The sequence below is a fragment of the Agelaius phoeniceus genome, chromosome 26 (assembly GCF_051311805.1).
Source record: "Agelaius phoeniceus isolate bAgePho1 chromosome 26, bAgePho1.hap1, whole genome shotgun sequence".
Taxonomy (NCBI): Eukaryota; Metazoa; Chordata; class Aves; order Passeriformes; family Icteridae; genus Agelaius; species Agelaius phoeniceus.
Window position 1 is genome coordinate 41,040 of NC_135290.1, and position 13,631 is coordinate 54,670.

At 48.1% G+C, this 13,631-nt stretch overlaps 1 protein-coding gene, 1 long non-coding RNA gene and 7 other non-coding genes across 13 annotated transcripts; 8 read left to right on the plus strand and 1 right to left on the minus strand.

Moving 5' to 3' along the window:
- The first annotated feature begins 1,203 nt into the window (after positions 1 to 1,203).
- Positions 1,204 to 1,275, plus strand: TRNAC-GCA (transfer RNA cysteine (anticodon GCA)). The gene has a single exon. It is a non-coding gene; the product is annotated as a tRNA-Cys (tRNA).
- A 403-nt stretch (positions 1,276 to 1,678) lies between these two features.
- Positions 1,679 to 1,750, plus strand: TRNAC-GCA (transfer RNA cysteine (anticodon GCA)). The gene has a single exon. It is a non-coding gene; the product is annotated as a tRNA-Cys (tRNA).
- An 892-nt stretch (positions 1,751 to 2,642) lies between these two features.
- TRNAC-GCA (transfer RNA cysteine (anticodon GCA)) lies at positions 2,643 to 2,714 on the plus strand. Its single transcript has one exon. It is a non-coding gene; the product is annotated as a tRNA-Cys (tRNA).
- A 403-nt stretch (positions 2,715 to 3,117) lies between these two features.
- On the plus strand, positions 3,118 to 3,189 carry TRNAC-GCA (transfer RNA cysteine (anticodon GCA)). Its single transcript has one exon. It is a non-coding gene; the product is annotated as a tRNA-Cys (tRNA).
- Positions 3,190 to 3,379: 190 nt separating this feature from the next.
- Positions 3,380 to 6,206, minus strand: LOC143695747 (uncharacterized). Its single transcript, XR_013185277.1, has 2 exons — positions 6,080 to 6,206; positions 3,380 to 5,334 (listed from the first exon to the last, which is right to left on the minus strand). It is a non-coding gene; the product is annotated as an uncharacterized LOC143695747 (long non-coding RNA).
- On the plus strand, positions 4,082 to 4,153 carry TRNAC-GCA (transfer RNA cysteine (anticodon GCA)). Its single transcript has one exon. It is a non-coding gene; the product is annotated as a tRNA-Cys (tRNA).
- On the plus strand, positions 4,597 to 4,668 carry TRNAC-GCA (transfer RNA cysteine (anticodon GCA)). Its single transcript has one exon. It is a non-coding gene; the product is annotated as a tRNA-Cys (tRNA).
- On the plus strand, positions 5,066 to 5,137 carry TRNAC-GCA (transfer RNA cysteine (anticodon GCA)). Its single transcript has one exon. It is a non-coding gene; the product is annotated as a tRNA-Cys (tRNA).
- On the plus strand, positions 6,145 to 13,561 carry CWC25 (CWC25 spliceosome associated protein). 5 transcript variants are annotated; one of them, XM_054649511.2, is made up of 10 exons: positions 6,145 to 6,434; positions 7,155 to 7,327; positions 8,126 to 8,356; positions 8,840 to 8,909; positions 9,412 to 9,539; positions 9,752 to 9,821; positions 10,249 to 10,406; positions 11,168 to 11,254; positions 12,310 to 12,471; positions 12,865 to 13,123. In XM_054649511.2, exons 1-10 carry the CDS (start codon positions 6,285 to 6,287, stop codon positions 12,977 to 12,979), a joined length of 1,344 nt encoding a protein of 447 aa, XP_054505486.1. In that variant the 5' UTR covers positions 6,145 to 6,284; the 3' UTR covers positions 12,980 to 13,123. The 5 variants fall into 5 exon arrangements, with proteins under 5 accessions (XP_054505486.1, XP_077046942.1, XP_054505490.2 ...); XM_054649517.2 differs by having other exon boundaries at positions 6,359 to 6,487; XM_077190827.1 differs by lacking the exon at positions 11,168 to 11,254.
- Positions 13,562 to 13,631: the final 70 nt, after the last annotated feature.

A 13,631-nucleotide genomic window follows, 5' to 3' on the forward strand; every position in this document is an offset into this window, starting at 1 on the left:
TAATCAGCTGAAAAAAAACCCTGAAATGTTCTTTCACTTGATTTGCTACTCCCTGCCAAATGCATGTGCATGCCAGGTCTTGAGCATGGTACTGGAGCTGAGCCTTGAAGGAGGAATTGTCCACACAAGGCTTTTCCTTCAGTTTTGGGATCCAGTGCTGATTGCAACCAGGTCTGGTGAGAGAAGTGATCATAAATACACCACGTTTCTGAAAAAGCCCTAAAGGAATCCTAAACATTCCCAGAGAATTCCTAAAAATCTCCTGGAAAAAAAAAACCAAACAAACAAAAAAAAACCAAACACACAAAAAAAATCCTTTAAAATCCCTGAAAAAAACTAAAAAAACCCTAAAAAACTGTTCAACCCCTACCTGTAACTCATCCTGACCCTAAAAATAGCCTCAGAATACCCTTAAAATACACTAAAAATACCCTAGCTATTAAAAAAAACCTGAATATCCTGAAAAATCCCCAAAGAACCTTTAAAAAGTTCCTAAAAATACCCTGAATAGTCTTAAAGGAGCTCTAAAAGTACCCCAAAAATCCTTAAAATGCCCTGATAAGATCCTAGAAAAACCTAAAAATTCCCCCCAAAACCCTAAAAATACTCTACTGGATCTGGGCTGGAATCCAGAATGGGGAATAACCGGGACTGGATTAGAGGCAGGATACGGAATGGAGCAAAATCCCAAAACCCAGACTGGATCGGGGTCAGGAAATGGAAGAGAGGAACACCTGGACAGGATTTGGATGTGATAGGAATGGAAGAAAACCCAGACCGGATCAGGGCAGAGAGCTGGAAAACCTGCACTGGATCATGGCTGGAAAATGGATTTTTGGAGAAAACCTGGACTGGATTAGAGCCGATAGATGGAATGGGTGAAAACCTGGATTGGATTGGGGTGGGATATAGTTGGGAGGAAAACCCGGACTGGATAATAGCCAGTATACAGAATGGGAGGAAACCTGGACTGGATCCAGCCAGGACATGGAATGGGGGAAATCCTGGACTGGATCAGGAATGGGAAATGGAATGAAAGGAAACACACTTGCCAACTTTTATCCCATTTAACACCCTGTACCGTCACCAGGGACATTGGGCTGCACAGGAGCTGTCAAGGACAGGGATCCAACCCACAGAGGGAAAAACTTTCTCTCTTTCTCAGAAAATGTTTTTCAATCTCCCTGATTATGTCCCTTAGCAGGGGGTATAGCTCAGTGGTAGAGCATTTGACTGCAGATCAAGAGGTCCCTGGTTCAACTCCAGGTGCCCCCTCTTCTTTTTTCTTCCTTCCACCTGCCTTTTGCCAAAAATTTGCCACAGGAAAAATCCATGGAGAGCTCTGAGCTTGTGCTGTGCACTCCAAGTTGGTTCTGAGCTCCAGCATGTAAGGAAGGAGGCCCCGAGTGTTGGGAAAGTGCAGGGGTTTTTCTTTGTCTGAGTGACCACTCACTGTCTGTGTGAGCTTTGCCTGTCCTTAATTCTCTGTAGACATCAGATCTACCAGAATTTCTCATTTTTAACACCATTTATCACATTTAACTCCATGTACAGCCTTTGTTAGGTACATTAAGGTGCACAGGGGGGTGTCAAGGAAAGAAATCCAATTCATGGACAACAAAAGATTTTTCTTTCCCAAGAAATGTTTTTCAGTCTCCCAGGTGCAGAGGTTGTCTCAGGGGGTATAGCTCAGTGGTAGAGCATTTGACTGCAGATCAAGAGGTCCCTGGTTCAACTCCAGGTGCCCCCTCCTCTTTTGCTGCTTTTCTCTGGGGATTTTGGCAGTGTGGTCACTGGAATGGCAGCTCAGCATCTTCTCCTGCTCATTCTTTTCCCTGCTGCAGGCAGAGATGAAAGCTGGGGGAAAATATCAGGGACTCCAAGGTTCAGAGCACTCAGGGGACAGACTGGAACTGGAAATAAACCACTCAGGACTCCACTTTCTTCATGATGGAAAATGCCCATTCTTTATTCACGTAACTAATAAAGTTATGTTTTTATAAATTTTGTACATTTTTATACAATTTTATACATTTAATACTGTTTTTATACAGTTTTACAGACCTCATGTGTGACTCTAATTGATCAGCAGCTCTCTTGCCAATTATTGGTTAGTATCAAATGATTATTCTGTATTGATTGGTCACTTAAACCCCCAGTGGGTACAGGCAGGAAAAGCTGTTTGTGAGACATAATTTTCTTTTTTCTAACAGTGTAAAAACAGTTTATGCAGGTGTAGGTTTTTTTTTCACCCAGGAATAGATTGTTATGGTAACCAACTGCTCACAGAGGATTGCTTTGACATGGGAACCTGCAAGGTGCAGGCTTTCTTTAGAAGAAATTACAACATAACAGAGCAGACCTGATTTTATGAGGCGTTTTTCTTTTAATTTTTCCACTTTTTTCCACTTCTTATAATTTTTGCACTTATAATTTTCATTATTTCTTATTTTTTTTTCCCAGGAAGTGAAGGGAAAGAGCTAGGGAGGAACTGGACCAAGGACCCATGCTGGAGTGCAGTGACTCCATGGCTGCTGCTGCCCCACAGGTTCTGCAGCAAGAACCAAATCCTCAGGCACAGGAAACTCAGGGATGTGGGAAAAAACATCCTTGAAATGTTTTATATGGGTAGGTAAAGAACAGGGGGTATAGCTCAGTGGTAGAGCATTTGACTGCAGATCAAGAGGTCCCTGGTTCAACTCCAGGTGCCCCCTCTTCTTTTTTCTTCCTTCCACCTGCCTTTTGCCAAAAATTTGCCACAGGAAAAATCCATGGAGAGCTCTGAGCTTGTGCTGTGCACTCCAAGTTGGTTCTGAGCTCCAGCATGTAAGGAAGGAGGCCCCGAGTGTTGGGAAAGTGCAGGGGTTTTTCTTTGTCTGAGTGACCACTCACTGTCTGTGTGAGCTTTGCCTGTCCTTAATTCTCTGTAGACATCAGATCTACCAGAATTTCTCATTTTTAACACCATTTATCACATTTAACTCCATGTACAGCCTTTGTTAGGTACATTAAGGTGCACAGGGGGGTGTCAAGGAAAGAAATCCAATTCATGGACAACAAAAGATTTTTCTTTCCCAAGAAATGTTTTTCAGTCTCCCAGGTGCAGAGGTTGTCTCAGGGGGTATAGCTCAGTGGTAGAGCATTTGACTGCAGATCAAGAGGTCCCTGGTTCAACTCCAGGTGCCCCCTCCTCTTTTGCTGCTTTTCTCTGGGGATTTTGGCAGTGTGGTCACTGGAATGGCAGCTCAGCATCTTCTCCTGCTCATTCTTTTCCCTGCTGCAGGCAGAGATGAAAGCTGGGGGAAAATATCAGGGACTCCAAGGTTCAGAGCACTCAGGGGACAGACTGGAACTGGAAATAAACCACTCAGGACTCCACTTTCTTCATGATGGAAAATGCCCATTCTTTATTCACGTAACTAATAAAGTTATGTTTTTATAAATTTTGTACATTTTTATACAATTTTATACATTTAATACTGTTTTTATACAGTTTTACAGACCTCATGTGTGACTCTAATTGATCAGCAGCTCTCTTGCCAATTATTGGTTAGTATCAAATGATTATTCTGTATTGATTGGTCACTTAAACCCCCAGTGGGTACAGGCAGGAAAAGCTGTTTGTGAGACATAATTTTCTTTTTTCTAACAGTGTAAAAACAGTTTATGCAGGTGTAGGTTTTTTTTTCACCCAGGAATAGATTGTTATGGTAACCAACTGCTCACAGAGGATTGCTTTGACATGGGAACCTGCAAGGTGCAGGCTTTCTTTAGAAGAAATTACAACATAACAGAGCAGACCTGATTTTATGAGGCGTTTTTCTTTTAATTTTTCCACTTTTTTCCACTTCTTATAATTTTTGCACTTATAATTTTCATTATTTCTTATTTTTTTTTCCCAGGAAGTGAAGGGAAAGAGCTAGGGAGGAACTGGACCAAGGACCCATGCTGGAGTGCAGTGACTCCATGGCTGCTGCTGCCCCACAGGTTCTGCAGCAAGAACCAAATCCTCAGGCACAGGAAACTCAGGGATGTGGGAAAAAACATCCTTGAAATGTTTTATATGGGTAGGTAAAGAACAGGGGGTATAGCTCAGTGGTAGAGCATTTGACTGCAGATCAAGAGGTCCCTGGTTCAACTCCAGGTGCCCCCTCTTCTTTTTTCTTCCTTCCACCTGCCTTTTGCCAAAAATTTGCCACAGGAAAAATCCATGGAGAGCTCTGAGTGTGTGGGGTGTTGGTTCTGAGCTCCAGCATCCAAGGAACAGAGGCTCAGCTGGGAAAGTTGTGGGGTTCTGCTCTAACCACTCACTGTCTGTGTGTGCTCTTCTCTGTCCTTAATCCTCTGTAATCACCAACAGAATTTCTCTTTTATCTTATTTATTAAATTATTTTATTTTATTTCTTAATTATTTAATTAATTTATTAAATTGTAAGTAAAATTTCATTTTTACTATCATTTATCACGTTTAACTCCATGTAGCTTTACCAGGCACTCCCTGGAGCTGTCAAGGAAAGAAATCCAATTCATGGACAACAAAAGATTTTTCTTTCCCAAGAAATGTTTTTTAGTCTCCCAGGCACAGCTGGTTTCCCAGGGGGTATAGCTCAGTGGTAGAGCATTTGACTGCAGATCAAGAGGTCCCTGGTTCAACTCCAGGTGCCCCCTCCTCTTTCTTACCTCCCTTTTGCCCAAACCTTTGCCAGAAAACACATGGAGAGCTCTAGCAGGAGCTGTGACCTGGCTCTGTGCACTCGGAATTGGTTCCGAGCTCCAGAATGCAATGCCAGAGTGTTGGGGGATGTGCAGGGACGTTCTGCCCTGTGTGAGGACCACTCCCTGCCTGTGTGAGCTTTTCTGTGTTTGAAATTCACTGCAGGCATCAGATTGGCCTGAATGTCTCATTTTTACCACCATTTATTACATTCAACTCCCTGTAGCTTTACCAGGCGCCCCCTGAGCTGCACAGGGAGCTGTCAAGGAAAGAAACCTAATCCCTGGAGAGCAAAAGATTTTTCTTTCCCAAGAAATGTTTTTCAGTCTCCCAGGTGCAGAGGTTGTCTCAGGGGGTATAGCTCAGTGGTAGAGCATTTGACTGCAGATCAAGAGGTCCCTGGTTCAACTCCAGGTGCCCCCTCCTCTTTTGTTGCTTTTCCACCCATTTTCCTCCACAAATTCCTCATTCACATACCACCGACAGCTTTTCTTACCCCTCTGAAGTGCTGGAAATCACTTGGCGGGGTTTTGCCAAACGTGAACTTCCATTTTTTCCACTCTGTTCTCCTGAGTTCTGCAGGAAACACACAAACTCAACAGCTGCATCTCCCGTTTTTCCTGTAGGAGTAATTACCCTTAATTTACACAGCGAATGATGTGCATAACGCGTTACTAGCAGTCACAGCCGCGCTGAGCTGTTTCCTCCAGGCTCTGAACTCCAGGCCAGGCCGGTTGGGTGGCTACGGTGCCACAGCTCACCGTGTAGGCAGCCTCGGGGCTCGAGCCTCTGACCCACAGCCCCACAGGCGGCGGCGCTGCCCCTGAGCCACGCCCCGGCCGCGGGAACGGGGGCGTGGCGGGGGGAGCGCCGCGAGGATGGCGCAGGGACAGCGCTCTGGGCCAGTAACCTTGGGGTTACCGGTTCAAACCTCGCCTGGCACCAGAAGGGTAAATGGCGATTCTGTCGCAGAAGACCACAAACTCCAAACTGGGAGATCACAGCTGTTATCCCGAGAGATTACTGCCGGTATCCTGGGGGATTATTTGCTCTATCTAGAGAGGTTCGCCAGCTCTGTCCCGGGAAATCGCCAGCTCTGACTCGCCCCGACACAGGAAATCCTTCCTTCCGCCCGACCACGGACTGGGAGATGCCAGGTTCTGACCCAGCCGGGCACCACCGGAGTTGACGGCACAGGCCGGGCTCTGCCCCGGGGCACGCTGTGCGTCATTGGACTCGGGGCCGGAACGCGTCGGCCCTGAAGATCCGAGCCAGACGCACTGCCCACCCGCTCCGCGCGTCGCTGTGACGGGCAGAGCCGGACAGTCTCGTCCCGTGGCTTTGAGTGCTTTTGAAATTACTCACTTCATCATTTCCAGGCGTTTCTTTGGTATTGCTGTAACCAGCCTCATTTGAAACAGGCTCGGATCTTGTCTGAATTCCCTGGCAGCGTCCAAGGCCAGGTGGACGGGACAACCTGGGACAGTGGCAGGTCTACCGTCCCTAACTATGGCAGGGGTGGAAATGGAGAGCTTTGGGGTCCCTTCCCACCCAAACCATTCGGGATTCCATGAACGGAATGAAAACACCCCCCAGGCTCGGCACCGAGGGGCATCTCCACCGCTTTTCTCTTCCTCCTCCTCCACCCGTGACGCACAGTGGAGGAAGAGGCGCAGAAACCCGAGCGGCGGCGCGCGGCGGTGACGCATTTCCTGTCCCGGTAGCGGCGGGGGACGCGTTCGGCCGGCGGGCGCGATGGGGGGGGGAGACCTGGTGAGGGGAACCGGGGGAGGGCTGAGGGCAATCAGGGAACCGGGGATGATCGGACGGAACCCGGGGGGGCAGAAGGGAAAAATGAGAGGAGACGAGGGGGGGGCTGAGAGGGGCCGGGGGAGGTGAGGGGGAATGAGGGAACCGGGGGGGTTCACAGGGGCCGGGGGAGCGTGAAGGGGGTCGAAGGGCTGACAGGGGGTGGGCGGTGAGAGGGCACTGAGGAGTCTGAGGGGGGCCGAGGGGGCTCAGAGGGTTCGGGTGGCCTGAGGGGAACTGAGGTGGGGAGGAGGGGTGAGAGCGGGCGGGCGGGCCTGAAGGGGGTTGGGGCGGTGACGGGAGGGAGAGGGCCTGGGAGGGCTGAGAGGAGCTGGGGAGGGGAGAGGGGTTTGGAGGGGAGCGTGGGGCTTCTGAGGGGGGGAGACTGAGAGGGGTCAGTGAGTGCTGAAGGGGCCGGGGCTGTGGCAGGGGTCAGAGTGGGTGGTTCGGAGGGGGGCTAAGGAGGGGCTGCAGGGCCGGGATGTGCGGCTGCCCCGGGACTGAGGCCGCTCCCGGGGCCAGTGGGAGCCGCGGGTCCGTTCTCCGGGCCCAGCTGCCGGCATTGCTGGGCTGCCCTGGTCCCTCAGTGCTGGTCCTGGTACCAATCCCGGTGCCAATCCCCTCTCCTCAGAACCTGAAGAAGAGCTGGCACCCGCAGACGCTGCGCAATGTGGAGAAGGTGTGGAAGGCGGAGCAGAAGCATGAGGCCGAGAGGAGGAAGATCGAGGAGCTGCAGCGGGAGCTACAGGAGGAGCGGGCGCGGGAGGAGATGCAGCGCTACGCCGAGGACATGGGCACCGTGCGGTGAGGGCGCAGGGACATGGGCACAGGGACAGGGGCACTGTGCAGTGAGGGCATGGGGACAGAGGCACTGTGTAGTGAGAGCATGGGGACACAGGCAGAGGGACATGGGCACCATGTGTCACAGCACAGGGACACGGGGACATGGCCACCATGTGGTGAGGGCACGGCAACACGGGCACCGTGCAGTGAGCAGGGACACGGGGACATTGGCACAGGGACATGGGCATGGGGACACGGGCACTGTGTGTGACAGCACAGGGAGGGACACGGGCACCGTGCAGTGAGCCAGGGGACAGCATAGGGACTGCATGGGGACAGTACAGGGACAGCATGGGGAGAGCACGAGGACAACGGAGAGGTTGGGGTGGAAGGGACAACAAAGCCCCTCCAGTGCCTCCCCTGCCATGGCAGGGACATATCCCAGTGTTCCAGTGCTCCAAGCCCCAGTGTCCAACCTGGCCTTGGGCACTGCCAGGAATCCAGGGGCAGCCACAGCTGCTCTGGGGTTTCTGTTCCATCCCCTCCCCTCCTTGCCAGGGAGGAATTCCTTCCCAAAATGTCATCCCACCCTGCCCTCTGTCAATTCAAATCCATTCCCCTGGTCCCAAATCCTTCTCCAGTTCTCCTGGAGCCCCAGTCAGGCACTGAACAACCCCAAAACTTTCCCAGGCTGAACAATCCCATCCCTCTGATCCCATCCTTGGGGCCATGTCCCACAGTCCAACCCCAAACCATCCCTGCTCACCTTCCAGCCAAGCCCTGGAGGCAGCAGGAGGAATAAAGGGTTTTTTGGCACAGGAAGCGTGAGGAGAAGCTGGAGTGGATGTACCAGGGCCCCGGGGGGATGGTGAACAGGGACGAGTACCTGCTGGGGCGCCCCGTGGACAAGTTCATCCTGGACAAGGTTGGGGACAAGGACAGCGCTGGGGACACGGGGCTGCTGCCCGGCTCCATCTTCGCCAGGGCCGGGGCCAGCTCCGTGCTGGACATGGCCACCAAGATCCGTGAGGACCCGCTCTTCATGATCAGGTGTGCAGAGACAAGGGCACTCAAAAACTACAAATTAGCCTGTATCAAAAGCACTTAAATTGATTATAAGTATTATATTATCCTGTATATATATATATGTCCTATAAATATATATACTATCCTGTATCAAAAACAGTTTAACTGATTAGAAATATCATCTCTTGTATATATATATCCTTTAGTATATATATATATGCTATAAATGTTCTAATATATGTATCTCCTATATATCCTATAAATAGATATATTATCCTATATCAAAAGCAGTTCAATTGATTATAAGTATATTATCCTATAAATATATATTCCATATATCAAAAGCAGTTTGATTGATTATAAGAAAAGGGGGAACTTCTCTTCAATTTTGCTAAATACACAGCATTTCTCTTTGTTCCTGCTTTCTCTGTTTTTAGAGCTTGCACTTGCTGGATCCTTTTTGTGCAAATATGATTGAAAAAACTGATTTTCTTTTTCCTGCTTTAGGAAGAGGGAGGAGGAAAAGAAAAGAGAAGTTTTAAACAATCCGGTGAAAATGAAGAAAATCAAAGCCTTGGTAGGTGTGAGGCAGGGGAGGTGCAAAAATTAGAATTTTTATTGTCCAGGACAAGGAGCCGAGCTCTGTTTGCTCCTTACACTGCTCAATTCTGAGAGAAAATCTCGTTTAACAAGATTTATATGCTTATAAATTTAAATTTACATATCCATACATTTAGATTTATGTATCCGTACATTGCAATTTATAAATGGCTATAAAGATGAGTTTCCCCTTTTCTTATAATCAAAAATTCCCATTTATAAATCTCATTGAATGAGATTTTCTGGCTTGAAATTTATAAATGGCCGTAAATTTTTGTAAGTATCTCTACATTTTCATAAAGGTATTTCTCTTGTGAACACTGCAAAGACATTTTTACACCTTTAAATAGAAAAATCATGCAAATGTCTTTAAATTAAAAAATAATTTTTAGAGATTTGTTTGGCTTCAGGTTTTGTGCTTTTCCACGTGGAATTCTGGTGTTTTCCGTGTGGTCCTGAAGGAGTTTTTGGTTTTGCAGCTGCAGAACAGTTTGGATAAAAAGGAGAGGAAGAGGAAGAAGGAGAAGAAGAAAAAGCACAAGAAGCACCGGCGGCGCAGCTCCAGCAGCTCCAGCTCCAGCTCTGAGGAGGAGAGGCCCAGAATTAAGTGAGTTTTACTTTTTTTTTTTTTTTTTTCCTAAAACTGTCTCCATTCCTGCTTGTTTGTCACCTGCTCTCAGATTTTTCTTTCTAATTAATGCTTTTAATTAAGTGTTTCATTAAATTGTTGTTTCATTGGTTTTGCATCATTAACGTGTGGTAAAAATTGATTTATTCTTGCCATTTGCTTGCTTCAAAAGGGCTTTATTTTCTTTCTAGGTCTCAGAAGAGGGTGGATAATTCCGTCTGGAAGGCTGCTCCTTCCAAAATCCCGGGATATGGCTTACAGGTACACCCTGGGAGGGGGGAGAACCAGGAGTTTTGAGAATAGCTGCAGCAGCTGGAACAGGAATGAATAAATTTTAAATTCAATTTGGGGCCATCTAAGCCTTGAAATTCAAATTATTCCAGCTCAGCCAGACTTTTGCTTGGAATTTGGGATAAGGAATTCAGGATAAGGTTGTTCAGATGCTCCTCATTATCCATGGAATGGGTGGGAAGGGACATCAAAACCCATCCTGTCCCATGGGTTCCCACTGTCCCAGGCTGCTCCAGCCTGTCCCGGGCCACTTCCAGGCATCCAGGAGCAGCCACAGCTCGTCTGGGAATCCCTCCCCAGGGAGGAATTCCCTCCCTCAGCTGTGCCAGCCCCAAGCTTCACCCCCTGTGCCCTGTGTGGGGGCTGCTCCCACCCCTGTGTTCCCTCTGGATTCCAGGTGAGGGACCCCGAGGCGGGGCTGCGCTCCCGGGGCTCCCCGGGCCAGGACAGGGCCCCCCGGGAGCGCTCCCGGAGCCCGTCCCGCTCTCCCCAGAGACATTCCAGCAGGAGGAACCCCCAGAGGAGCTCAGCGTCCCCCTCCAGGCGCAGCAAACAGTGAGTGGGTGAAAGCACGGGAGTTCCCTGCAATCCTGTGGGGTCTCTGCTTCCTTTTTCTGTCTCTGTCGGAGTCGGGATTGAAGGCACTTGAGACAATGGTTCACGTTCAGACTCAGGGGTTTATTGTTTATTATCAATGTTACAGTCTCACAGCAGGGAGTTCTGCAGTCTCTCATTAACCAGGCACAAAATGGCCAACTATCTCTTGTTACAAGGTCTTTTAAGGCCAAACTATCCAATTAAGAAATTAGACCTAGATTATTTTCACTTCTAACCCAATAACTGGTCACTCGAAGCCCGCAGTGTGGACTTTTCTGTCCAATTACAAAATACCACCCAAATCCATGAAGAAGGAAGAAAGAAGAAGGTGAAGAACAACCTGCTTCTGCCCTAAAACAACCATCTTGCTTCATATTTCTTAATATATTCTAAAACCCCAGACTCTTAATTTTTCACCCTGTGATGTTACACACTTCTAACCAACTCCACACCCATAATGCCAGTGCTATCTATCAGTTTTAGAAGCCTTCACAGCCTCAGGTCAAATGCAGTGCTCTCTTGGGAGTCAGAGTCTGTCAGTTTAGGATTGTTCCTGGAGTGGCCAGGTAACAGCCCTGCAGCTGTGGGAGCCACCTCAGCCTCAGGATGTGTTAAAACCCCCAGGAATGTTTATAAATGTTTATAAATGTTTATAAATGTGATTAAGATCTAATCAAATGTGGATTTTGGTGTTAATGAGGGTGATTCTGGGGTTGCAGGCACAGCAGCCGTGAGGAGAAGGGCAGAGCCAGGAGCCCTTCCCCCAAAAAGAGCTTCCGGCGCCAGCACCCCCCGGGCTACACCAGGTCAGTGGCACCCTGTCCTGTCCCCTGTCCCTGTGCTGGGGGACAGACCCCTGGGAGGCACCTGGGCACCAGATTTTCCTCTGGTGGCTGGAGTGGGACAGGTGAAATGCCCAGAAAATCACACACAGGTGCTGCTGGCTGGTGGGTGGCACCTTCCCACAGCAATGCTCGTGGTGCTGCTTCTCTAGCAGGGCAGAAATGAGAATTGGTTAATTGGTGGAGTCACCATCCCTGGGTGTGTTTAACAAAGCCTAGATGTGCCAGGGTTTACTGAGATGTTGGCCGTGGGTTGGACTCAATGATCTCGAAGGTCTCTTCCAACCCAGTGTTTCTGTGAATTCTGTAATTAGGAGGTTCTGTTCCATCAGGCGAAAAAAGGATCCTGACAGCATCATCTTGGAATTAAAACCAATTAGGAGATCAATTAAATCCAAGAGGGATTAAAATTAAATTAAAGAGGGAGATTAAATTCAAGAGGGAGAAAAGAGCCTCCTGCTGGGATGTGGGGAGGTGGAATATTTTAAAAAGGAGGGAAATTTTAAAAACGTCCTCACAAGCTTGGCTGCCAAAGACAAACCTGTGTTAAATCCCCCTCATCTGGGGAATGTGAACCAGCTTTGGTTGATCTGAGCCTTTTCCAACCTGAACAATTCCACTGTCCCAAAGTGAGGAAGATGAGGGGCCTGGCATGCTGCTGGTTCACAGAAAAATGTCTCCAGAAGTGTTTTTCTGTATAGATTATGTCCTATAACCTTTGACCTCTCTTATAGCTACTGTCAATTACTTTTATTTTGATATTTGCATCAAAATAAATCCGGTTCTCATTAGGATATTCAAGGGTGGTGGAAATTCTCTATGTGATGGTTCTGTTCCCTCTCAGAGTCTAACTAAACAATCCCTGATTTTCCTTTTTTAATTAAACTCACTCCTGCAGGTGCCTTTCTTCAATTTATAGCTTGGCAGAATTTTGTCTCTGCCAAACTCTGGTCGTTGTGAAAATGGTTTTATGAAGTGTGTCTCTCTTTCATGGAATTTGTCTCTCTCTCTCCAAACAGAAAGATCTCTCCCGAGGAGCTGGAGCGAAAACGTCAGGAAATGATGGAAAATGCCAAGTGGAGGGAAGAGGAGAGAGCCAACAACCTCAGGAAGCACCGCAAGGAGGAGGAGCTGGAGAAGGAGCTGGAGAAACTCGACTCCAGGGATGGGAAATTCTTCCAGTGAGTCTTTTACCCCCTCCTCATCCAAGGGGAATTCAGCTTCTGAGGGATGGCCCTCGGTGTTCAGATCATGGGATTGCATATCTCCCCTGTGGCTGACAGAGCTGCTGTTCCCGAATTTTCCCCTCAGCCCAAAAAGTGCTCTTGCAAGAGAGCCAAAAAATGGCTCTTGCTGACTGGGAGTCAGACCCAAGCTGGGCATTGCTGATGTTCTGCCACTCTGGGAGTTTTTTATATGCAGATAATAATTCAGAAATAATTTTATAAATTCTATATTATATTAATTTTAATATATTTATTATTATATTTATAAATTATTAAGAATAATGTAGAAATTGTCTGCTCTCCTTCAGACAGGGTTGTGATTTCTGTCTCTGCTCCTGTTCCCTGCAGCCGTTTGAAGCTGGAGAGTGCCTCCACCTCCAGCCTGGAGGATCGGGTCAAGCGCAACATCCACTCCCTGCAGAGGACTCCTGCTGCCCTGGAAAAGAACTTTATGCAGAGGTGAAGCCTGTCCTGGCCCTACCCTGGGCAGGAGCTCAGTGGATGATTGTTCCCAGAGGTGAGAGCTCTCCAGGAACAATTCCAGCTCCCTCAGAGGATCCCGGAGCTGAGCCCTTGGAGCCCTCTGCATTTGGGGCCTTTGTGTTCCATTTCTAACCCATTGCTAGAGCTTCTCCTCCTCTCCCCATCCGGACTGGTGTCATTTTTGTACATTATTACCAAGCTCTGCTTCCTCCTGTGCCAGAGCTGAAGATCTACTTTTGTTAATCCTTAAAATCCAGAACAGAACCGATGCACGTGTGAGGTAATCCCATGGAATTTGACAGAACTACACCAGCCCTGTTCCACACTGTCACCCTTTGCACCCACACCTCACAGTGGGGTGTCTGTGGCTGGCATTTGGTGGCTCACAGATTTATTTCATTGATCTCTGACCAAAATAAGCAGTTTCTGAGGGGGAAAAAGGGAATGAGCAGAGCGTAGCTGACACAGCAAACATTTCTCTGGGATTTTGTAATGTAAGTAATGTCTATATGTACAGCAGTGTAGATTTATTTTACCTTTTTAATTAAGAAACTTCACTGTCGTTTGTTAAATGTCCTTTGTGGTCTGGGGGGGATGGGAGGGGCAGGGCTGGATCGGCTGTGGGAGGGAAG

Coding starts and splice junctions, on each gene's coding strand:
- CWC25 (XM_054649511.2), top strand. CDS start 6,285: ATGAACGGAATGAAAACACCCCCCAGGCTCGGCACCGAGGGGCATCTC. Junction 8,357..8,839: donor GACCCGCTCTTCATGATCAG/GTGTGCAGAGAC, acceptor TTCCTGCTTTAG/GAAGAGGGAGGAGGAAAAGA. Junction 12,472..12,864: donor AGGGATGGGAAATTCTTCCA/GTGAGTCTTTTA, acceptor TGTTCCCTGCAG/CCGTTTGAAGCTGGAGAGTG.